General features: G+C 41.3%; 1 protein-coding gene across 3 annotated transcripts in view; it reads left to right on the top strand.

The window, feature by feature from the left end:
• Positions 1-24924, top strand: part of pde4ba (phosphodiesterase 4B, cAMP-specific a) — a 466474-nt gene that overhangs the window by 303791 nt on the left and 137759 nt on the right. For 2 of the 3 annotated variants that reach the window (XM_055642053.1, XM_055642052.1), the window contains one exon: positions 23312-23506. In XM_055642053.1, coding sequence (XP_055498028.1) covers positions 23312-23506 — 195 coding nt within the window. Of the gene's footprint in view, positions 1-5559; positions 6075-23311; positions 23507-24924 lie in introns of those variants that run through there. The other variant, XM_055642055.1, reaches the window with a different exon arrangement.

Raw genomic sequence — 24924 nt, 5'->3', positions numbered from 1 at the left:
TTTCCCTCAGTCTAAGAAGTCATTTTCATTTTTCTAACATGTACAACTCCATTTTCCACCTCTACTAGGTTCATGACTAGAATCACAGTTTGTCATCTTATATGGCAGAGAGCCTAAATCTGCTTTTTTTTTTAGTCTGTAATTTGGAATTTTGGTTCATGTTTAAAGAAGGACAAATTTGAATAGACACTTTATGTAAGTAAAATTGCTGAATTCTGCCACCTACTGTCACAACAATGAACCTCGGCTTATTTTTATTATCTATCTGTCTATCTTCTATCTCTCTATACATATCTAAAACTCTGATCTTGTTATCTTCCGGTTTGCGCGTTTTTTCTATTAGCACAAAAATGGTAAGCAACAGCGCTAAGATTTTTCGCCAGCTCACTCACCGTTCTCGTGTGCTGCAAGTGCACCAAGGTTATTTCCGATCAGTGGGATAATGTAAAAGTTACACAAAAAAGCTTAAAAACCTCGTGTGCGCAGATCGATCTCCTCTCCTGCCAGTCAGCGCCGCGCGATTGGTCTTTTCTCCTGTTGCTCCCCGGGACGGTACGCCCCTTCCTGCACCCTCGCATCTCTACTGGAGCTGAGGGACACTCTGGATGGCTGGTGGGGACAAGAAAGGGAAATTTTCGGAGGAGCCCGACGGGCTAGCCCCGGGGAGGAGACAGCAGGGGGGCAGACCATGGGAAGGGGAGGAGATAGCAAGGCTGGGGAATGGGAGAATTCGATGGGCTCCCATGGGATGGGACCCTCCAGGAAAACGGAATATGAGGCCCTGTTCCTCCAATTTCCGGTGCTGCTCGCTGTGGCCATGGAGGAGACCCAGGACAGAGAGGTCGGAGACGGAGTGGGTGGGGGAGTTGAAGTGCTGAGCCACCGGGAGGTCAGCTTGGTTATTGCGGACCGAGCGGAGGTGTGTTCGGCGAAACGATCGCCCAAACCTCCGCTTGGTCTCACCGATGTAGATTGCCCCCATCTAGAGCAGCGGTGCAAAATAGGATAACATAGAACTGTGAGAGATGCAGGTAAACCTGGTGTCGCACCTGAAGAAGGGTCGGCCCGCCCGAAACGTTGCCTATTTCCTTCGCTCCATAGATGCTGCTGCACCCGCTGAAGTTTGGCCTCCAGTTTTGGTGGTGTGCTTCGATTCTCCAGCATCTGCAGTTCCCTCTTAAATAATGTAAAAGTTAGCCAGGTTTAAAAATCTTAAAAACCTCTTGTGCGCAGATCGATCTCCTCTCCTGCCAGTCAGCGCCGCGCGATTGGTCTTTTCTCCTGTCGCTCCCCGGGACGATACGCCCCATCCTGCACCCTTGCGTCTCTACTGGAGCTGAGGGACACTCTGGATGGCTGGCGGAGGTCTCCAACCGGACAGGAACTGGAAACGGGCCAGCCCCGGCGCCCAACCCAGCACGGCGTCGCAGACCATGGATAAGTGGTGGAATATTGCGCTGGGGAATGGGTTGCATTGGGGGACCAGGGCTCCCATGTGATTGGGACCCAACAGGAATGAATCGGGTAGAGCCCTACCGTATCCGACCCTAGGATGATGCTGCCTCATAGTAGAGACTCGGGTTCAATCCTGACCACAGGTGCTGTCTGTGCGGAGTTTGTATGTTCACCGTGTTACCGCGTGGGCTTTCTCAGGGTGCTCCGTTTTCCCCCATATTCCAAAGAAATGCAAATTGTGGATTAATTGGCTTCTGTAAATTGCCCCCAACATGTAGGATGCAAAAGTAGGATAACATAGAACTGTGATCGATGGCTGGTGTGGTATTGATGGGCCATATGACCTGTCTCCACTCTGTATCTCTAAACTAAACTGTAAAAGCTCATGGAAGGACCATTGAGAAGCCTACTAACAGAGGGGAAGAAGTTTGGCCTGAGTCTGGTGGTGTGCACTTTCAACTTTCTGTACCTTCTGGGAATGGTAGCAGAATGAAGAGGGAATGACGTGTGTGGGGAGTTTTAGATTATGCTGGCTGATTTCTCCAAGATAGCATGAAGTGTAGATGGAGTCAATGGTGGGGAGTCTGGTCTGTGTAATGGACTGGGCAACATCTGCAATTTCTTGCAAGCCGTTCCCAAACCAAGCTGTGATGTAACCCAACAGTATGTTTCCTTTTAAAGTTTATTTTAAGTTTAATTTCCTCATACTAAGATGATGTTATAATTAAAAGGAAAATGCATTTCATAGCAACAATGAAAACATGTTCCGACTGATATGGTTAGCAACACAAACAATACCCCGTGCCTTTAAGCGGGGATGCAGCTGTTATTCATCTACATACATACTGAAATTAACACCGGAGTGCTTCATTCATTATTTTTTTAATATACATTTAATTCTCTTTTTTTTGTTCTCCATCCTGAAGGTTGTGATTTATGCTTAAGTTTAGTTCCTTTTGATACTGGCAGCTGTGCATTCAAACCATCAGCCTGGTATCCTTCAGTTTGACAGAGTAGAGAACGAACACAGAATTAGTAAATATCTCTCAAAGTTCATAATTCCAGAACAACCTGAGATATGATTAAAAGTTATTATGGGAGACTTGAATGTACAGCAGAGTTATCCAAAAGTAAATTTTCAATTGTTGGGAGAAGAAAAAATGCATATACATCTGGAATGGAGTGAGTCACATATGTAATACTGATGATGCAATGTTCATGTCTCTGGAGGAATCCCCTCCCCCTAACTTCCCACCCCTTCCCTGACTCCCTGGGAAACAGAGGTTTCTGGCATGTGGTGCCCCGCAGTGTACATATATTTATTTGCATTATTGTTCAGTAAGGCAAGTAACAAGGAGAGATAATCTACCCAAATGTGGAATTCACACAACGTAGAAACAGGCACGTCATCTCTGTTAGCCCATGCTCAAGTATTTGCATAAAACAATCCCAACAACTCAATTTCCTTAACTTATCTTTGGGACATTACTTTGGTGGCCAGATCCAAGTGGTATATTATTTAGATCTTTACTTCATGCCTTCCTTTTCTATGAAGTCAACTGGACTCTGCTCAGTTGACTTCATAGAAGGACCAGTGATTTATTTCCAGGTCAGGATGGCGTGTAACTTGCAGGGCAACTTCCAGTTTGCAGTGCATGAAAAGCATGGCCGTGGCATGCTTCTGCCACCCTTGTCCTTTTGAATAAGCTGCTAACTTGGGACTGTGCTTTCAGATAGAAATAATAGATCCCATGTAACAGTTTTGAGAAGAACAGGAAGTTAGATCCAATGTCCTTGTCAATATTTGTTGTACAATTATTGTCACAAAAAAGATGATTATTTGGTCATTCTCATGTTGTTTGTGGTTTGTAATTGTCTGCAACAAGCTTTTCTTTCTTACTATGCAAGTTACAGAAAGATAAAGCATATTGGGCCTATGGTCCAGTTTATAAGAATGGGAGGTGAACTCTTTGAAACATGCAAAATTCTTTGAGAACTTGACAGGGTAGCTGGAGGGATGAATGGGACTTCTAACACAAGGAGGCATAGTGTCCAAATTAGGGTAGTAAGAACACGATAAAATTGGAGTTGGAATAGGCCATCAGGCTCTTCAAACCTGCCCAGCCATTTGATATGATCATGGACGACCTATTCTAGCCTCAATTCCATTTCGGTGCCATACCTCGATACCTCTCCATTCCTCAATCTGTAAATACTTAACCATCTCCGCTTCAAAAGCTTATAATCATCCAGCTTCCTCTATCTGCCGAAGGTTCCAGAGCAGAGGATTCCAGAGATTCACCACTCTCTGTGAGAAGAAATTTCTACTTAGCTCAGGTCGACAAATCTCCCCGGCTAGATCAGATATATTCAAGGACACTGTGGGAAGCTAGAGAGGAAATTGTGGGAGCCCTGGCTGAAATTGACAAGTCGTCATTAAATGCAGGCTAGGTGCCGGAAGACTGGAGGGTGGCAAATGTTGTGCCTCTATTCAAGAAGTGCTGCCAGGAATAGGGATGGGATCTATAAACCAGTGAGCTTAAAATCTGTAGTCAGAAAGTTCCTGGAGCGTAATCTGAGGAAAAGGATATACATGTATTTGGATGAGCAAGGGATGATTAGGGATAGTCAGCATGTTTTTTTTACGGGAGTGGTCATATCTCACGAATCTGAGTTTTTTGAAGATGTGACCAAAAAGTTTGATGAGGGCACAGCTGTAGATGTTGTATATATGGATTTCAGCAAAGCATTCGACAAGGTTCCGCATGGTAGGCTGCTCTGGAAGGTTAGACCACATGGGATCCAAAGAGAGATAACTGAATGGATAGAAAATTGGCTTCATGGAAGGACACAGAGGGTTCTGGTGGAAGGTTGCTGCTGTAGGGCCTGTTTCTCTGCTCTATGACTCTAATACTCTCATTCATTATGGCTGCAGAGGCTGTCGGTCAAGGTCCAAAATGGTTTGTTTCCATTCCAGTTCTGCTGTTTCTGAGGTGGCTCATGAGGTCAACATGAGATCCACAGGCAAGAGGTGCTGTAATGGGTGTGAGGGTGATGGAGCACTATGGAAGGTGGTGTGCTTGTTCCGTCATTTTCGCTGAGCATTTGCGTGCACCTAAAGACTTTGATTTGCGTTATCCTGATAGAAGTGATTGATACAAATACATCAACAGATGCTCCTGAACACATCATCAGTGATGTAACCTGGGGTCATTGGGTGTTTCGGGTCTTTCAACATCAGACACCCTCACCCAGGCGACCCAGCTGTGGTTGATCAGACCACGACTTGTGTTCAGGTGGCATTCGCTCCTCCCCATGGACCTCCTCTCCTGATCCATCTCCAGAGCCATCTCGAGGCCTTCTCCGCTGCCTCTGTGGTGTTCTTGATGGCCTTTCTCCTCGCCACACCGTTGATGCCCAGTGCACTCAAGGCTTTGTAGAGCGATTGCCCTGCAAAACCTCTGCAGTCAACCTCGATGGGCATACACCTTGCCTTCCAGCCCTGCTTACGGCAGTCTATGACCAGCTCTTCATACTTGGCCATCTTCCTCTCGTGGGCCTCCTCCAGACGGTCCTCCCACGGCACAGTCAGTTCCAACAAGACGATGTTTTTGGTCGCCTCTGAGACCAGGAGGATATCTGGCCTCAGGGTGGTCGTGGCAATGTGCCGTGGGAACGTCGGCTGTTTCACCAGGTCTACGGAAAGCTGCCAGTCCTGCGCAGTCGCCAGGATTCCTGACTGATTCCTGGCTGCTGTGGTTCTTGGCAGCTGCACTCCGGCCTTCACGAAGGTGATCATCTGGGTGGTGGGGCGTTCTCGTCTACAGCTGCTGATTCCCATTCTGATGGTTTCTGCAATGGGTTTAAGAACCTGGTCGTGACGCCATGTGTACTGGCCCTGCCCAAGAGCCTTTGGGCAACAGCTCAGGATGTGCTCCAATGACTTTGATTTGCGTTATCCTGCTGATAGAAGTGAAAGATACTGCGGAGACAGCTTTAGTGGCACCTTGCCAGTGCTTTGCGATGTCTAATGGTGATAATTCATCTCTCTGTATCGTACAGGAGGATGGGTATTACTGCTGCTTTATAGATGGTCATTGTGGTGCTGCATTTGAAGTCTTGATCTTGAGGAGTCAGATCCTCGCCTATCCATGTTCTCCAGAGATGCTGCCTGACCCTCTGAGTTACTCCACCACTTTGTGTCTTTTTTTTTTTTTGTAAACCAGCATCTGCAGTTCCTTGTTTCTACAAGAATCCATGCATGATGTGGTTATTATGATTCCAATGCTGTTGTTTTGGCTGTTTGGGAAACAGCTCAGAACATTCTTGCTCTGCCTAACGACTGTCAGTCCATTCCAAATAAATAGAAAATCCACTTCAGGATTCTGTACATGCAGATTTCTTTTCAGTTCACAGTAACAGGATTGCGAAGAAACTTTTTGTGTATATGTATGGCAGTATAGTCAGATTACACAGGACTGAAATGTAGGACAAATACAACTAGTTACAATGATTCTTCGTTCTACTTTGTGGGACTTTTCTGTAAAACATCCTAAGAAACCACATTTCACCTTCAGTGAGGAAGATATTAAACGAGCTCGCCTGTCTGCTAAAACCAGGTTTGTAAATTGTTCTTTACTTTTTAAACAAAGTGTTTCATACTTTGAACAGCTGTTAAATTCAGAAAATTGATTCAGTTAAATCTCATCATATCATGAGTAGGTTTTCTTTCATATTTACTCTGTGTTAACACTCGATTATGTTTTATTTATCGGAGCAGAAAGGTTTTGGATAAGTTTGTTCAGTTTATTTATTATATCATTACAAAAAACAGTGAAATACAAAATCACCTGTGTCTTACCTTCATGACTTTGGAACTTATCAAGTCCATGTGTAACTCCCCATGAAATGCTTTCCATGAGAATGAAAATTAAATTAAACTTGTGATAAGTGAAATATTGACAAATATGTTAACAAATTTGCACACGTTTTCCACTTATTAAACTCGCATGGCACAGTGTATCATCAGCACAGATTTGCACCAACGGGCACATATACTTAAAACAGTTACGTTTAATTTTACTTTTTTCTCATGGTTATTTTAATCATTTTAATCCTGTGCTATTTTTAATGTATTAGTTGTTTTTCTATTACACTCCCACACCATCATCCCACGTGGCAATGTCCGTAAGATGACTTTACATGTGTGTTTACAATTAAGGGAGTGCCTTGGCAAATGGCTACAACTACAACATTCAGAAAATTATAGGAAATTTTGTTTGTCATATGTGTCATAAACCTTTACTAGGTTTACATTCTATGACTCATCATGATATAACTCCCATAACTTTTGATACTTTTAATGTCACTTCTGTAAAAAGCTTTATTGTTCGAAGACTATTGCAATTGTAAAACGTACTTTTTGTTTACTTGCACCTGAATGACTGTGAGCAACAGGAGGTTGTTTCGTCATGAAGCTAACATCTGATCTCCAAGCATAAATAGTGGCAGATTTTGAATTACTAACCTTTCCTTAAATGGCAGGAAACTTTGGACTCTCAGACTTCCTGAAGGATGCTTGCTGGTGCACTCCAGCTGCTTTTCACCACTGGACTCTTATGGAGTCTAAGAACAGAGTTCCAACTTTCTGCTGATGAATCTACTTGTAGAAAACTAAAACTTCAGGCATGATCATCTTGGGAGTTAAACCCATGGGGTTTAGTCAGAAGGAGGGATGTCACTTTGGCACAAGGAGCTTCATTGTTGGGACAGGCTTAAACATAAGTGAAGATAGACACAAAAAGCTAGAGTAACTCAGCGGAACAGGCAGCATCTCTGGAGAGAAGGAATGGGATCACCGTCTATATTTCTCGTTTCCCTTATCCCTAACCAGTCTGAAGAAGGTTCTCGATCCCAAAATGTCACCCATTCCTTCTCTCCGGAGATGTTGCCTGTCTGCTAAGTTACTCCAGGTTTTTGTGTCTATCTTCAGTTTAAACCAGCATCTGTTAGTTCCTTCTTACACATTAAACATAAATGAAGTCAGTATTCTAATGGTAAGGATAAAGGCAGCTTTAAACTAGGTAGAAGTAGGCATAAGTAGCAATAACATACATCGAAAAGTTAAAAATATATAACCAATGGAGAGAAATGAGAAATGTAGAGGTCAATCATAGAATTGTTACAGCACAGAAAGAGGACATTCAGGCCCTTATCTCAAAAACAGAGAGTGAAGGTCAAACTGTGGTAAGAAACAAGATTAATAAACATGACTCAAGTACAGTTGCAGAAGCAGAAGTGTAGAAAGACTGCTGAAATAAAAACAAATGAGGACAAAGTAACATGCCGCTTGCACAATTCACACAGCATCCGAAGGATGGAGTAGAGGCAAACATTTCTTGTAAGAAACCAGATGCATTTGGAATAACCGTAACAGGCCTACATATACTGTACAAGATGGGCAACTAAGTATTTTATGTTATAAAATAATTAAAAAAGATTGGGAAGGAAAATGCTGATGGGATAGCTGTATAGGTTAGAGATAATATTATGGCAATTGGAAATTAGGAGGTTTAAAATTGAATTCATATAGATGTAGTCAAAGATATGAAATATATTATCTTGTGCAAAGGTGTGTATTGCAAACCACCTAAAGAGGAAAAGAAATATAGAGGCAAATATGTGATATCATGTTACATAAAATGACAATTGTGGGACTGTTACAAATATTCCAAAAAAATATATATAAGAGGAACAAAAGTACAACATTTGTGAATGTGTGCAGAACTTCTTCCATAACCAGTGCATAAAAGTACAGCATGAGAGGGGGTGTTGCAGAATATAGTAACATTAAATAAGACAGAATAAGCGGAAAAGAAGAGTCAATAATGGTCACAGCAATGTATGAGGTAGTCATGTGAGACAAAGATCAAAATAATAAATCGCAAAGAAAATGATTTTTAAGGGATTGGAATAGGATAAAGGGAAATAAACCAAAGAAATATATTGGCAAACAAAGAAAAATAAAAGCAGCAGGAAATATTCAAACGGTGATTTAAAGTCCAGGAGAAATAAATCTACAAGAAAGCACGAACACGTTAGATGACAATGATACATTAGGGGTAAATATAGTAGGAAGGATTAAATTTAAAGTAAAAGAAAAGGTAAAGTATATAGATTATACAGGAGAAAGTAGATGGCAATGTGAAAGAGTTATGGAAAACAAAAAAACAGGAATAAAACCAGTGCTAGAAATACCGAGCAAGTCAGGCAACATTTGTGGAAAGAGAAACAAATATTGTTTTAGTTTGAAATTTGATTTTCAAGAAAAAATTGGGAATACGAAGATACGACAAAATAAAATTATCAAAGAACATTGAAATAATGTTCAAGAAATGATGCAAAGACTGGGCCATCATTTCTAAGGCAATGACAACTATTCCACGTGTAACTTATTTTTATCCCTTGCAAATGAGACAAGTTTAGAATTTCTGTCAATGCGTGCGTCAATGCTCAAGTCTAAAAATGACTGACAGCTGAATGGCAGTCATCTTTCATAGACTGAGCTGCAATTTTGGACACCAGGTTCAACATCATATTGCAAAGTTAGGGATAAATGAAAATTGTGCATTTAAAAATAAAATGAATCATGGTGAAGAATGTTGAATTAGATCAAGACCAAATTATTAAATGCCAAGACCTGAAGTCAGAACATTGTCCAGTAACTAATTTTAAATAAGAGACTTTTAATCAATGTTTGAAACGGGTTCACATTTCCTTCTTGAGTCAAAACATAACCAAAATAGTATTCAATTTTCTCTATTCCTCTATCAATGGTGTAGTATTGGTGTTCACCCTCCTTGTGTTTGTTTTGTTTCTCTGCCGCAGTAATCTGTTTTCCCACATCCTTGTTCCATTGTTTTCTTGCTGTCTCGGCACTTTCTTATTACTATTTCAGACGCAGTTCTAACCTTCTGATTTTTCTGCCCTTCCTGAACTTTGTGGAAGCTATCGTATGTCAGGAAACTCAATATATCAGGCACGCGCATTACATCATCATGATTTGCTGATTGTAAATTTGTGGGATTTGGATCATTTGTGTGTACATGCAGTGGCCATGTTCGTAACATAGTGTTGCCTTGAACACTACATTATACACCCCTCACCATCAACCTGGCCAAAGTCTCGACCTCTCTTTTCTCCTTTGCGTTTGATCATCTGCTCTAGTATTTTATGTTGCTTGCGGTCTTAAGGGGGAGCCGGCGTGCTTTGTAATTTTATCAGCAACGTAGGTGGCTGCTATTTGTATACATTGTGTATGCAAGCAAAGAATCTCTCTGTGCCTAGTCACATGTGACAATAAAGTCCACATGTGACAATAAAGTATTCCTATTCCTATTCCGATTTCTGTAAATATTTTTGTGAACTTTAAGCTGGAAACAGTGCTGAAAAGATTTACAAAGGTGTTGCCAGGACTCAAGCGACTGTGTTATAGGGAGAGATTGTGCAGGCTGGGACTTTACTCCTTGAAGTGTATGAGACTGGAGGGTGATTTTATAGAGACGTGTAAAATCATGAGCGGAATAGATAGGGTGAATGCACCAGCGTTTCTCCAGGGTTGGGGTATCAGGAACCAGAGGTGATGAACACAAGATGAGAGCGGAAAGTTTTAATAAGAACCCAAAGGGCAACTTCTTAACACAGAGGGCGGTAAGTAAATGGAACTAACTGCTAGAGGAAATGGATGAGGCAGGTACTATAACGATATTTGGAAGTTTGAGAGGGATTTGAGCCAAACACCGTGAAATGGAACTAGTGTCATCTTGGTTGCAAAGGACAAGGCGGGCCATGCTGTATAACTCTGACTCCATATCTCCAAGGGTCCTGAGACATTTTTGTTCTGAATCAAATATTTTACGTAAAGTAAGTTACTGTGATATGGCAGAGATAAACATCTAATGTGGAATTTTTCAACGTTTGCTCTTTGGACGTCATTACATTTTTTCATAGTATTTATAATGAAATATTTATGACACTACTTGGATGCCTGCTGAATATTTACTTGTGAAGTACTTAATAACTATCCAAATCATTTACCGTTATTCTATTGAGTTACATTTATATAGTAGTAGTCATTTTTGGTCCTACAGCATTGCAGAACAGGCAAGATCTATTGCTCAAGTTCTGTCATCTGTATCACTCCTAGTCGCAAGTAATGATACATCCAGTTTTAAAATGTGTAATAATAGAATCTTATATTTCATCTGGAATAAATGCAGGTGAATGTTTTCATTGGTCATACAAATCCTATTGGAAACCAACTGCATGTACGTATGCAACGGTAGAGCAAACCTTCTGAAACTGCAGGACAGGCTTGGAGATCGATGGTCATTCAGCAATTTTGAGCTGGATAGGAATTGAAGTGAAGGTACACCACATGGAACAATATGGAGTTTTTAGGAGAGCTTTGCATGGACGAGTAGGAAAGATGGGTGGGACATTTTCTTCTTTCTTAATCGGTTCTGGAATGTTCTTCATCTTCCTTATCCCATGTAGTAAAGTATTTTAGCCTCTTTTTCTTCCATCCCTGAGGTCTTAACAACTCTGCAATATGCAAGCAAGTATCATACTGTATCATTAAAAGCATGAAAGCAAATACAATCAAATAGCAAAAAGGGAACTCTTTATTACTGTATTTCTCTGTATCCGTTTCCTTTCCATTTAAATGATTGGATAGGATGCACAACATATTTGGGATTCCCCAGTTAACTGTAGGGGTCTGCTGGACAACTTCTGATAGTTAAAGCTGCAAATGTCGTGTTGAATTCCATGTTGGATTAAAATTATGTAATAGGCTGGGTAAATACAGCATGTTCCTGCTCCTCAGAAGTAGAAGTGAACAATTTAGATTATTTAGATTTCAAGTTACTTTTAGGCCTAAGAGCTAAATCTATCAAGGGATATGGGGGAAAAAGCAGGAGCAGGTTATTGATTTTGGGTGATCAGCCATGATCATATTGAATGGCGGTGCTGGTTCGAAGGGCTGAATGGCCTACTCCTGCACCTATTTTCTATGTTTCTAAGTGGATCCTATCCTTTATGGATAAAAAGTTTTCAGGACGTGGGTAACCCGAGATGATTAATAATATTTTAGAAATGTTGAATGCCCCAATATTCAGTTTCCTACATGTCAGCAGGGTAGGAAGTGGTCTGACAGTCCCACCCCTTCTGAGGAGTAACATGAGAATGAGAGGCTATTGGTGTTGATCATCTGCTTATGACTAGATGGGCAAGAATGGAAACAAATGTGGGCAAGCCCGCAGAACTAGAACAAATAGAAAGGGGTTCTGTACAAGGATAATTAATCCGTCATGTCTAACCATCAGTGAGTTTGAGGGAGACAAGGATTAAACACCATGGTCAACCCTTACCATTCTCAATTGCTGCTGAGCCATGTAATCTCAAATCCTCTTTGCAGAAATCTTTCCAGAATTACTCCCTCAACCAAAACCCCACTTCCATTTTCTTTCTGTCAAAGATGTTTTTTTTCCCAGCGTTTCAAAATAAATGTGGCAAAATCAAAAGGCCAGTTTTCTAGGCAGAAAACTGTGATATTATGCCAAACACTTTGGCCATCTCCAAATGCTGCAGAAAAATAGGGTCCCCTCCCCCCAAACTTTGCACATGCTGCATTTGTACTGCGTTTTTAAAAAGAAATGGGGAAAAAATGAATACCGTGGTGAAGGAAATTACAATGTCACTGATTTATTATTTTCATGGACAAATAAAGAGAATTACAGACTTTGATCCCTTAAAAATTTGGTAATGGTCCCAGAATATCATCTAATAAAAGGGTAAAATCGACATAAATCATTGGTCACCATAAATCTGAAAATACTTGGCATGTCACATGACATTAAAAAATGATATGCTATTAAAACACATATCCTCCTATTCAATGTAATCATGATTCTAGGAGATTCGCTGATACATTATTTACATTCTTGTACATTTATGTCCATAACAGTTCAGAGATCACAGCTAAACATTTCAAGTGTAAAATGAGAAAAAGAAAGGCAGTCATTCACTGGGGGTTTCGTTTCAACTGGTCTGATATTTCTGTTTGAGCACTGATTATTGCTGTTAAGAAGGTTTCTGACCTGATTCTTTCCTGTTAATTAACTAGGCTCGGGATCAGTTGGGTGAATAATAAGCCAAGTAGGTGCAATAGTCCAGCCACTGGTGTTTATTGCCCTTATTATTTTCAACATGGATAGGTGACGTTTCAGGTCAGATTTGGTGGGCTGGGGGAAGAAAGCTGGAAGAGAGGAAGGCCAGGACAAAGCCTGACAAAGTGGATACAGGTGAGAGGGTTTTTTTGATAGGCAGATGGTTTGACAAAGGCCAGAGATGAAAAGGCAGGAGGTGTGCGACAAATGGATTGAAAAGTTGTGAATTGTGAAGCTGGAGGAAGAAATGTAGGTGGGAGGAGGGGATAAATAGTTGTGAGTACAGGTGGGGCACAGGGGGGAGGGAGGGGGCAGAGAAATGGAGTTTGAGGGTAGAGAAGGGAGAGGGAATTGGTAGTTACCTAAAATTGGAGAATTCACCATTCATACCATTGGGTTGTAAGGTACCTAAGCTGAATATGAGGTATTGTTCCTCCAGTTTGCACATGGCCTCACTCTGGCAATGGATGAGGCCCAGGACAGAAAAGTCAGTGTAGGAATGGGAAGAGGTGTTAAAATGGGCAAACGGGAAATCCAGTAGGCTTTCGCAGACCAAACACGGTATTCCCTCAATATTTGTTCTCCAATGGCAATTTTGATTACACAGTTAAATTCAGAAGCAGGCTCTACATTCCCACCTTTAAGTCTGCAAAACTTTTGTACCGTCACTGTTGGAATATTAATTGTATGGGATGCGTTTGAAATGATCTGGGGCTTTGTTCATTTAGTTCCTGGCGGATCTCCAGTGTAAACACACGTCCTGATAAGGCACTGGCACATAAGTCAAATTCGCAGCACAGAAACAGAAGGGTATAGGTTAATTTGGAGCTGAGATGTTGTCTAATCAGGGGCGACACAGTGGCGCAGCGTGTAGAGCTGATGCCTCACAGCACCAGAGACCGGGCAGGTTCTATCCTGACCTCGGGTGCTGTCTGTGTGGAGTGTGCATGTTCTCCCTGTGACCATGTGGGTTTTCTCGGGTTGTTCCGGGTTCCCCACCATATCACAAAGACATGCTGGTTTGTAGGTTAATTGGCCTGTGTAAATTGCCCTTAGTGTGAAGGGAGTGGATGATAAGTGGGATAACATCGAATGAATGTTGTGAACTGGTGATCGATGGTCGACTTGGGCTTGGTGGCAGAACGTCCTGTTTCCCTGCTGTATCTCTAAAATCTCTAAAATCTAAACTAAAAAACTAAGACAATCCAATTGTCCTGTGGCATTTTATAATGAGCAGCTCGCGATTTCTCTTCTTGTCATGGCCAACATTTACCCCTCAATCTCCATGATAAAATACAAAATAAAAATACTAGTCAGTTATATCTTAAATTTTCTGGGATTCCGTAATGGAAATGTTTACTTTGTTCTTCCGATCTATGCTTTGTTGCTACAGGATGCTCTGAAAATTGCACACATCGATTTTAGTTTTCACTTAGGCTTGATAGCTAGTACGTGACAGAAAACATGTTTCATTGGTGCAGTTGGGACCATCTTCATTCTGCATCTGTCTGCACAGTGCCAGGTGTTGAGAGATGCAGAGAGAGTTCTATTCCTCAGAATCAGTGGGTATTAATTTAATGTCGATGAAAGCGGCTTAATGGACAAGAACTCCCTGATGTGTAATGCCTCAACTATATAAATGTGGCTGAAGGGTTTTATATCTGATGGGTATTCCTGTGACATTGGCCATCGCCCGTGTAATATAAATCAATTACTGAAGAAAAGCAGTGTGAGATGCTGACTGGATCTATGCTTTGCAACAGTATACATATTGTATGAATCAGGTAAAGATATTGAACTTAATGTGCTGACATTTAGAGAGTTGGATGTTGAACTTACATTTTTTTAAAGTATGATTTAAAGCTCCTCTCTTCAGCAGCCAGAATATGTAAACAGATATTACATCCACCCTCAAGAATAGGGGAGGTTGGCTTTGCCCTTCTTATTTTTTTCCCCCTTGAGTTAAATTCAGGATTTTTGTGCAAGTTCAACCTTTCAGTTGATGCCCTTCGGACCGAGTAAACATGTTCCATCAGAGAGACTGTAAGCTTCCACTTACTCCAGCAGAGATATTGGGGATTGTAATGTTCTACTTGTTTCAGCAGAGATATTGCAAACTAATCTTACACCAGTTCCAGCAGAGGGGCTGGAAACTGCTGTTGACAAACCCTGCTTTGTGTTGCAAAGATATTTTGTGAGATTATTCCATAAATCTAGGTTGTATTGAGACTGTGGACCCAACCTGGATTCCTTTTAACCCTGCTGCAGTCTTTCCAATCCCCATTAGTTGTAACCTCTACCCTTAAAAGCTCAATTATTGTAGCAGTAGGTTAGAATCACATGTGGGACAGAGGCTGAAGGGTAACAAAAGATCTTCCCTATTGTCAGCCAAACAGTTGTGACCCTGAGACTGCCAGCGGGTTGAGCTATGGAAGGATTTGGGGAGGGAAGTGATCAAGCAGCTGCCTGCAAATTTTAATATTGTGTTGTAGCGGCATCTGCTGATGCGCGCCAATATCAACCCCGGCGGTCGGAAGCTGCGGGCACGTGACCCGGGAGGGGTCGGGGTTTTCCGCGCGGTTTTGCTTTTCCCGCGGCAGTTGTTCGACGACCACCGTCGTGGCCAGTCGCGTGTGTTGGACTTGTAGTGTCAGAGAACGAGTTTTGTAATAAACATTGTTCAAAGAATCTGATCGTTGTCTCTTCACCGCTAAAGTGTGAAAAAAAATTATCAAGTCATAAAACAAAAAAAACCATTTAACTGCTGGAAATCTGAAATAAAAGCAGCAGATGCGAGCAGCATTTGTGAAGAAAGAAACAGTTAATCTTTAGCATTGGCGGTTCTTCCCCAAAACTGATTTATTCATCAATCCTGAAAATTAACGTTCTGGATATTGCTCTGAAAATTATCCACTTGTTTATTTGCGGCAAACTTCTCCTGTCATTGAACCTTGCATTTTATGGGTTATTCCTACTTTTAAGTCTTGTTCATTTATGGACAAATTGTGATGTTAACTGTACAATGATCCTCTTGCTCAGATATTTCCTTCACATGAATTATTCACCTTGCATCATTTTCCAGACCTTAATCATTCATTTTTTCCTCATGTGATTGGAAATCAATTGACTTAGAAAATATCCTTGAAGTATTTTGAAACGTGTTCTCTTTGGCCATGCTTTACCTATATGCTTATCTATCTATGTGTCGGAAGGAACTACAGATGTTAGTTTCCACCGAAGTTGGACACAAAATGTTGGAGTAACTTAGTGGGTCAAGCAGTGTCTCTGGAGAAAGGGAATGTCTGAAGTCTGAAGGGTCTCGACCCGAAACATCATCTATCCCTTTTCTCCAGAGATTCTGCCTGACCTGCTAAGTTACTCCAGCATTTTGTGTATATCTTCTGCTTATCTATCTAGATGTATATAAAATCATCTGATATTATTGCCATGGTTATCTTCTTATCCCTTTTGAAGTTTCATTTTATGAATGAATCTTACTACTGACAAAGAAAGATAATTTCATTGTGTTACTGAGATAAATTCATATCAGCAGTACAAGAGACCTTGCAGCATTACTCCAGCCAGTTGCCTAATTGAAGCAACAGCACAACCACGTTATTACATGTAGAATAAGCCACACAGGGTAGTATTTTGCCAAGGGGGTTTGCAATCTTGGGAGAAAAGAGATTGACATTTCAGAGAAATAGTGTGGGTTGTCTGTTTACAGAAGTTCTCTGTGATTTCCATTGGCATCATGGGAGAAGATTGGAGGGTTGGCAGAATTTCTGACATTTACGTCTATCATTTTGTCTTTGTGTAAAAGGGTGATTTTTTAAAAGAAAATATTGCTTAAATTATACTCAGAAATATGATGTAATTGTTGCAAAAGTAGATACACAGCTTTTCATAAACAAAAGGCAAAGACTCATTTGCTTAAAATTGTGAGTTGTGGACACGACAGATTAGAACCCTAATCCCATTTATTTTTCTCTCACGTCCTTATAAACTCCCGCAACATAATTTTCCTAATACCCACCCACACTGGGTCAATTTACATTGTTCAAATTTACCAACCCAGTACATCTTTTCCCACGTGGGGAGGAAACCTCAGGAACCAGGGGAAAAAACCAACACAGTCATGGGGAGAATGTGCAAAATCCAGTAATTGGATAGCAGGAAAATGATTGATCCGTCAGCAGGGATTTATGAAGGGGAAATCCTGCTTGACTAATCTTCTGGAATTTTTTGAGGATGTGACAAGTAAAATGGATGAAGGAGAGCCAGTGGATGTAGAGTATCTGGTCTTTCAGAAAGCCTTTGATAAGGTCCCACAAAGGAGATTAGTGGGAAAAATTAGAGCACATGGTATTGGGGGTAGGGTACTGACATGGATAGAAAATTGGTTGGCAGACAGGAAACAAAGAGTAGGGATTAACGGCTTCCTGTCACAATGGCAGGCAGTGGCGAGTGGAACAAAGTACAGAGAGATCCTGCTCTCATTTTGATGAAAACCTGCTCCAGAGCCTTCTGGACCTGGGGCGGAGGTTCACCATTCAACAGGACAACAATCCTAAGCACACAGCCAAGATTTTTAAAATCATGTATCTACTAACAATACCCCATAATAAAAAAGTGAAAAAAGCTGTTCAGAAATTTTTGCAAAATAATTGAAAAAAATAACTGAAATATCATATTTACATAAGTATTCAGACCCCTTCACTTTGACACTCAAAATTGAGCATAGATTCATCCTGTTTCCATTGATTATCCGGCAGATGTTTGTACAACTTGGTTGGAGTCCGCCAGTGGTAAATTAAATTGATTGGACATGATTTGGAAAGTCACACACTTGTCTATATCAGGTCCCACAGTTGACAGTGCATGTCAGAGCTAAAACCAAGCCATGAAGAAGAAGTAATTGTCCGTCGAGACACAGATCTGGGGAAGAGTATTAAACTATTCCTGCAGAATTGCAGGTCCCGAAGAGCACAGTGGCTTCCGTCATTCTTAAATGGAAGAACTTTGGAACCACCAGGACTCTTCATAGAGCTGGCCGCCTGGCCAAACTGAGCAATCAGGGGAGAAGGGCCTTGGTCAGGGAGGTGACCAAGAACCCGATGGTCATTCTGTCAGAGTTCCTCTGTGGAGATGGGCACCTTCCAGAAGGGCAACTATATCTGCAGCACTCCACCAATTAGGCCTTTATGGTAGAGTGGCCAGACGGAAGCCACTCCTCAGTAAAGGCACATGACAGCCCACTTGGAGTTTGCCAAAAGGCATGAGAAACAATATTTTCTGGTCTGATGAAACCAAGATTGAACTCTTTGGCCTGAATGCCAAGCGTCACGTCTGGAGGAAACAAGGCACCGCTCATCGCCTGGCCAATAACATACCTATGGTGAAGCATGGTGGTGGCAGCATCATGCTGTGGGAATGTTTTTCAGCGGCAGGAACTGGGAGACTAGTCAGGATCGAGGGAAAGATGAACGGAGCAAAGTACAGAAAGATCCTTAATGAAAACCTGCTCCAGAGCGTTCTGGACCTCAGAATGGGGCGGAGGTTCACCTTCCAACAGGACAACGACCCTTAGCACACAGCCAAGACAATGCAGGAGTGGCTTCGTGACAGGTCTGTGAATGTCCTTCAGTGGTCCAGTCAGAGCCCGGACTTGAACCCGTTCGAACATCTATGGAGGGACCTGAAAATAGCTGTGCATCGACTCTCCCCATCCAACCTGACAGAGCTTGAGAGGATCTGCAGAGAAGAATGGGAGAAATTGCCCCAATACAGGTGTTCCAAGCTTGTAGCGTCATACCTAAGAAGACTTGAGGCTGTAATCGCTGCAAAAGGTGCCTCAACAAAGTACTGAGTAAAGGGTCTGAATACTTATGTAAATGTGATACTTCAGTTATTTCCTTTTAATTAATTTGCAAAAAATTCTAAACACCTGTTTTTGTTTTTTTTATTATGGAGTATTGTGTGTAGATTGAATTTAAAAAAAAGTGAATTTAATCCATTTTAGAATAAGGCTGTAACATAAAAAAATGTGGAAAAGGTGAGGGGGGTGTGAATACTTTCTGAATGCACTGTACAACGAGATCTGGGTGTCCTTGTACATCAGTCACTGAAAGTAAGCATGCAGGTACAGCAGGTAGTGAAGAAAGCTAATGGCATGTTGGCCTTCATAACAAGAGGAGTTGAGTATAGGAGCAAAGAGGTCCTTCCACAGTTGTACATGGCGTTGCAGTTTTGAGACCAAATTTGACCCGGACATTCTTGTATTGAGGTGTGTGTGCGAGTTTTGGTTGGACTGTCAAATTTGAGGAAGGACATTCTGGGCTTGCTGGAATTTAGAAAGATGAGGGTGTAATGGATTGGACACGCTAGAGCAGTGGTTCCCAACGTGGGGCGTACGCCCCACAGGGGGGCAATGGGCGCGACTAGACTGTCCAAATTTTATGTCCACCTAAGTTTTTTTCTTTTTTTAACAATAGTAGTGACTTTGGTCTTGTTTATTTCATTTTTCTTTTTCTGGAATGTTCTTTTAGTTTAAACCAAGATGGAGCTTCTTCAGCTGAAACAGAGTTCGCTTTTTAAATGATAAGAATTATATATCACCACATGGGGGAGGGGGGGGGGGTCAGGATTTTAGAGGTGATTAGGTGGGGCATGGCCAAAAAAAGGTTGGGAACCACTGCGCTAGAGGCAGGAAACATGTTCCTGATGTTGGGGGAGTCCAGAATCAGGGGCCACAGTTTAATAAAAAGGGATAGGCCATTTAGAACGAGATGAGGAAAAACTTTTTCACCCAGAGAGTTGTGAATCTGTGGAATCCTCTGCCTCAGAAGGCAGTGGAGGGTGATTCTCTGGATGCTTTCAAGAGTTAGATAGAGCTCTTAAAGATAGCAGATTCAAGGGATATGGGGAGAAGGCAGGAACGGGGTATTGATTGTGGATGATCAGCCATGATCACAGTGTATGGCGGTGCTGGCTCGAAGGGCCAAATGGCCTACTCCTGCACCTATTGTCTATTGTCTATTGACTATAGACCAAAAGCAGGCAAATGGGACTGGTCCAATATGCCAACTTAGTCAGCTTGGACAAAGTAGAGCTGCTGTACAGTTCTGACTCCATGAATGTGCTCCACCTACTTGTTGGAAGTCGTAGGGAGATTAGAAAATATGTTCTTGGTCATTTATCAGCAGTTAAATTAAGATTAATAAACACTTTGGTTTCTTTGCTTGTCCCTATTTTTTTCCTTTTAAAAAACAGTCATTTTTACTACAATTCAGTCCCCTGATGCAAATTCCACTTCAACAGAATTTTGGAAATTTACAGCCGAAACCTTCACTATTCAGTAACTTTTGTGCAGCTTTCTTGATATATAGCATCAGATCCTTTCTCTGAAGTTTAATTTCAGTACCTTAGTTTGGCCAAAAATAAATGAATGAATGTGGTTTTCATCTGATTTACAAACAGCGTCATCTGCAGCAGGTAGCTTATGTGATTTGACGTTTCCTCTATGAAGGTACATGCATTGGTCTGTCTGGCTAACCAGCTGTCAGTCTAATTCAGTGGCATCTAAAGCCCAGTCCAGGGGGTCATGGTGGAGAAAGGATTTGGAGATGGAGGTAGGGATGTGTGTCAGAAAGGAGCAGGGAATGAATAGTACATGCTGATAATTGGTCCCCTTATGTACATTGGAGGCAGTACAGAAGAGATTGATCAGCCTAATTCCTGGAATGAGAGACAATTCCTACCAAGAGAAACTGAATAGTTTGGGCTTGTATTCCTTCTCCAAGGAATGCAGCCCTTCTCTTTAGAACAATGAGGGGTGACATTGTTTAAACATACAGGAAGCTAAGGAGGCTTGACAGGATAGATGTTGCGATGTTTTCACCAGTGGGAGAGTATTGAATGAGAGGACATAACTCATAACTCATAATAAGGGCGGGTCATTTTAAACATGTTGATTTCTTCTCATGGAATTCTCTGCCGCAGCAGATGGTGAGAACTAGTTAATTAGATGTATTTAAAGGGTGATTAGTATTTGATAGATTGAGGAATGGAAGGGTATGGAGAAATGGCACTGAAGAGGCATTAAGGCCAGCTAATGGATTAAATGGTGAAGCAGAAATGAAAAGGTAAAAGTCCTACTCTGGCTTTAATTTCAAGTATTCATGTGGTAGCCTGAATAAAGCAGAATAAAGTCAGTGATTCAGAATATTTGATAATCTTGGGAAGGGATCAGTGAATCAAGGAAGCTGTGAGGATGGGATTCAGTCAGACCTGGGTGTCATGGTACACCAGTCATTGAAAGTAGGCATGCAGGTGCAGCAGGCAGTGAAGAAAGCAAATGGTATGTTAGCATTCATAGCAAAAGGATTTGAGTATAGGAATAGGGAGGTTCTGCTGCAGTTGTACAGGGTCTTGGTGAGACCACACCTGGAGTATTGCGTACAGTTTTGGTCTCCTAATCTGAGGAAATACATTCTTGCCATAGAGGGAGTACAGAGAAGGTTCACCAGACTGATTCCTGGGATGTCAGGACTTTCATATGAAGAAAGACTGGATAGACTCGGCTTATACTCTCTAGAATTTAGAAGATTGAGGGGGGTATCTTATAGAAACTTACAAAATTCTTAAGGGGTTGGACAGGCTAGATGCAGGAAGATTGTTCCCGATGTTGGGGAAGTCCAGGACAAGGGGTCACAGTTTAAGGATAAGGGGGAAATCTTTTAGGACCGAGATGAGAAAAACATTTTTCACACAGAGAGTGGTGAATCTCTGGAATTCTCTGCCACAGAAGGTAGTTGAGGCCAGTTCATTGGCTATATTTAAGAGGGAGTTAGATGTGGCCCTTGTGGCTAAAGGTATCAGGGGGTATGGAGAGAAGGCAGGTACAGGATACTGAGTTGGATGATCAGCCATGATCATATTGAATGGCGGTGCAGGCTCGAAAGGCCGAATGGCCTACTCCTGCACCTATTTTCTATGTTTCTATGTCAGCAGATGCTTTTCAGACTATTAGAGCCAGTTTTGAAATTCAATGTTGTGTTGGCTGATCACAGTGAGGAGGTGCTGGTTAGATGATCAGTGATATGAACTGGATTGAGAGAAGATATTTGGTGGATGTAAGGACCATGAGCCTGAGGAATGTTGGAGAATGGAGTTGGTGAATGACCTGAATATGGGTTGAGGTTATACGATCAGGCTGAGACCTGCTCAGCATGGTCCCCTGTAAATGGCTAAGCTACAGAAGTAGCGCTGTGGAAGGCAGATTGAGTTATATCTGCCCATCAGCAGTTACTTCAACAAGCAGCTTCTCAGAACCGACGCTACAATGATAATAATTCCATTACTTTGTTTAGTGGCATGTAACACACGTCATTTCACAACGGGAGCTGCCAGTATGGATTGTCATTGAGGTGCAATACAATCTGGAAAACATGTAACCACTCTGCGTTCTAGATCATATTAATTTTCATACCTACTGAGTGACCTTCTCAGCTTGGGTGCATCTTTTACACTTTCTGTTAATTTAATTGGAAAATTAGTTTGTTTTCCAAATACATTGTTATTGATTTCAAGCAGGAGAGCTTTCATCTTTTTTCTTAACCTTGTTCTCCAGTGTTACGGGAACGATCTTCCATTTAAAGGGTTTCAGTTTCTTCATTTCATTTAACAATTATATTCTTACTTTCAGCTCTTTCAAACTTTCGGTTTTCCTTTTGATCTTTTGTAAATGTCTCTCCCTATAAAATGTTCAGCATCCTGTAAATATTAAACTTCTGAATAACTTTCCAACCAGTGTCTACCTGCTTCCCTAAATTTATCAAATTGAATAACTGATCTGTATAACTGCACAGTTCATGTGATTAACATTTTTGATTTTTATTTAATGCTGGGTTTCTGGATATTTAATTATAGACCACAATCTATATTTTAGCAATTACATGGAAGTGTCAGAATCCGGATTTTCTAACGTTCTTCCCTACCTGCTCATAAAGCAATTGAGTAGATTCAGATAATGTACAGATCTAACAGGATGGAAATAAATTTCCCATGCACCTCAGAAATTCAAACCACGTGAAGCAATTGGCATAAGGTTAACTTGAAGGCATTTGGACACATTGTCCATTAACTTTAATACCCTTAAGGGGCGGTGCGTTCCCAGAACACAGGACTGGTTGCGATTTTCCACAACGTGAAGCCGCATCATCTGCAGGTGCGTCGAGAATCACGAGTTTGAAAAAAATATTTACTTTGATTTATTTCACAAAGGTTTTGCGAGAGCGAGTTTTTATTACTTATCTCAAAATTTTGGGTGGCCATTTGTGAATTCTGTGAGGGTGAATTTCCATAACCTGAATGAGGGTTACCTAAGTTAGAAAGCAAGAAAACCAGGAAAGGAATTTGTTGTTTGTTTGATCTCATTTTTATTCCGTGGTGCCAAGCTCAACGTGCCATTGGCGTAGTATCAAGGCGGTTACTAAGCTGCAGCTGTTAAGTGACCTTTGGTTAAAGCAAAAGAATAAAAATTGAGCACAGTGATATGACAAATTTTAAAGCCTGTTGTAAATAAGCATGTGCCAATGAAGCTTTTCTATGTGTGCATTTTCCAATAGTTTTGATGTGGAGAATGGCCCCTCTCCAGGCCGGAGCCCATTGGAACCTCAAGCCAGCCCTGGATCAGGACTTGTAATGCACACTAATTTTCCAGGCCATAGTCAGCGACGGGAATCCTTTCTCTATCGGTCAGACAGTGATTATGAATTGTCACCAAAATCTATGTCCAGGAATTCATCAATTGCAAGCGAAATGTAAGTAAGTCATGATGTCGTAGCATGTTAACACTGTGCAAATTTGAGATGTGAGACTAATTTGCCATAATCAACCATACAATGGAGCCAATACATGACAAACTATCTCATTATCTATAGCAGCAATTTTAGGTCATTCACTCTAATCAAAACTTACTAATTTGAATTTTCCAAGCAATTGAACTGTCTATCAGGCCAAAGAAATAGCATAACTTCTTGGTAGCAAGAAGTATTATTCTTAACCATTAGAAATCACACCAAAAGAATCATTAAGAACTGTGGGATACAATAAACTGGTACAAAATCTTGTTTAAACAATACTCTTTCAAAGTGAATAGACATTTGTGTTCTAATGACAGTAAAGAATAACCTTTCATCTATTTTCATTTACTTTTTTTTAAATTAGGCTGTTGAGATTTATTCATTGCCACCGGGCATGTTCTTGCCTGGCCCAACTTCACCACCTGCTGCACCACATAACACATTCTCAGATTTGTAACTAATTATGGAGTAAGTAGTGCCATTTTCATATATGTTAAGAACTCACAGAGTTTGCAGATGACACAAATGTGGATGGCGTTGTATATAGCGCTTGGTTGGGCAGTAGAGCTGGGCAAATGGTTAATGGAGTTTAATGCAGATAAGTGTGAGGTGTTGTATTTAGGGAAGTCAAACCAGGACTGGGCCTTCACATTGAATGGCAGAACTCTGGGTGTGTTGTAAAGCAGAGGGATCCAGGACTGCTGGTACATCATTCATTGTTAGTGATGTCACAGGTAGATAGGGTGATTAAGAAAGTTTTTGGAACATTGGCCTTCATCGGTCCGAGTATTGAATATAGATGTTGAGATGTTATGTTACAGTTGTACAATACATTGGTGAGGCCACATTTGGAGTACTGTGTTCAGTTTCAGCACTGAGTTCAGTTTAGGAAAGATGTTGTTAAGCTGGAAAGGGTGCAAAGAGGATGTTGCCAAGACTCGGGGGCCTGCACTATAAAGACAAGTTGAGCAGGCAAGGACTCTATTCCTTGCAGCACAGGAGAATGAGTGGTGATCTTAAAGAGGTGTAGAAGATCATGAGGGGAATAAATAGGGTAAATGTATAGTATTTTACCTAGAGCAGAGGAATGAAGAACCTGAGGATATAGGTTTAATGTGAGAGGGGAAAGATTTAATAGGAACCTGAGGTGCAACTTTTTCATACAAAGGGTGGTGGGTAGAGAACGAGCTGCCATAGTTGAAGTAGGTACTATCACAACATTTAAAAGACATTTGGACAGTTACATGCTTAGGAAAGGTTTGGAAGGATATGGGGCAAGGGCAGGCCTGTGGGACTAGTGTAAATGGGCATCTTGGTTGGTGTAGGCAAGTTGGGCCAAAGGGCCTGTTTCATTGCTCCATTACTCTATCGGACTA

Source organism: Leucoraja erinacea, chromosome 10, assembly GCF_028641065.1.
Source record: "Leucoraja erinacea ecotype New England chromosome 10, Leri_hhj_1, whole genome shotgun sequence".
NCBI classification, from domain to species: domain Eukaryota; kingdom Metazoa; phylum Chordata; class Chondrichthyes; order Rajiformes; family Rajidae; genus Leucoraja; species Leucoraja erinaceus.
Note: the sequence above shows the minus strand (reverse complement) of the source record. Positions and strands in the feature narration are given on the sequence as shown.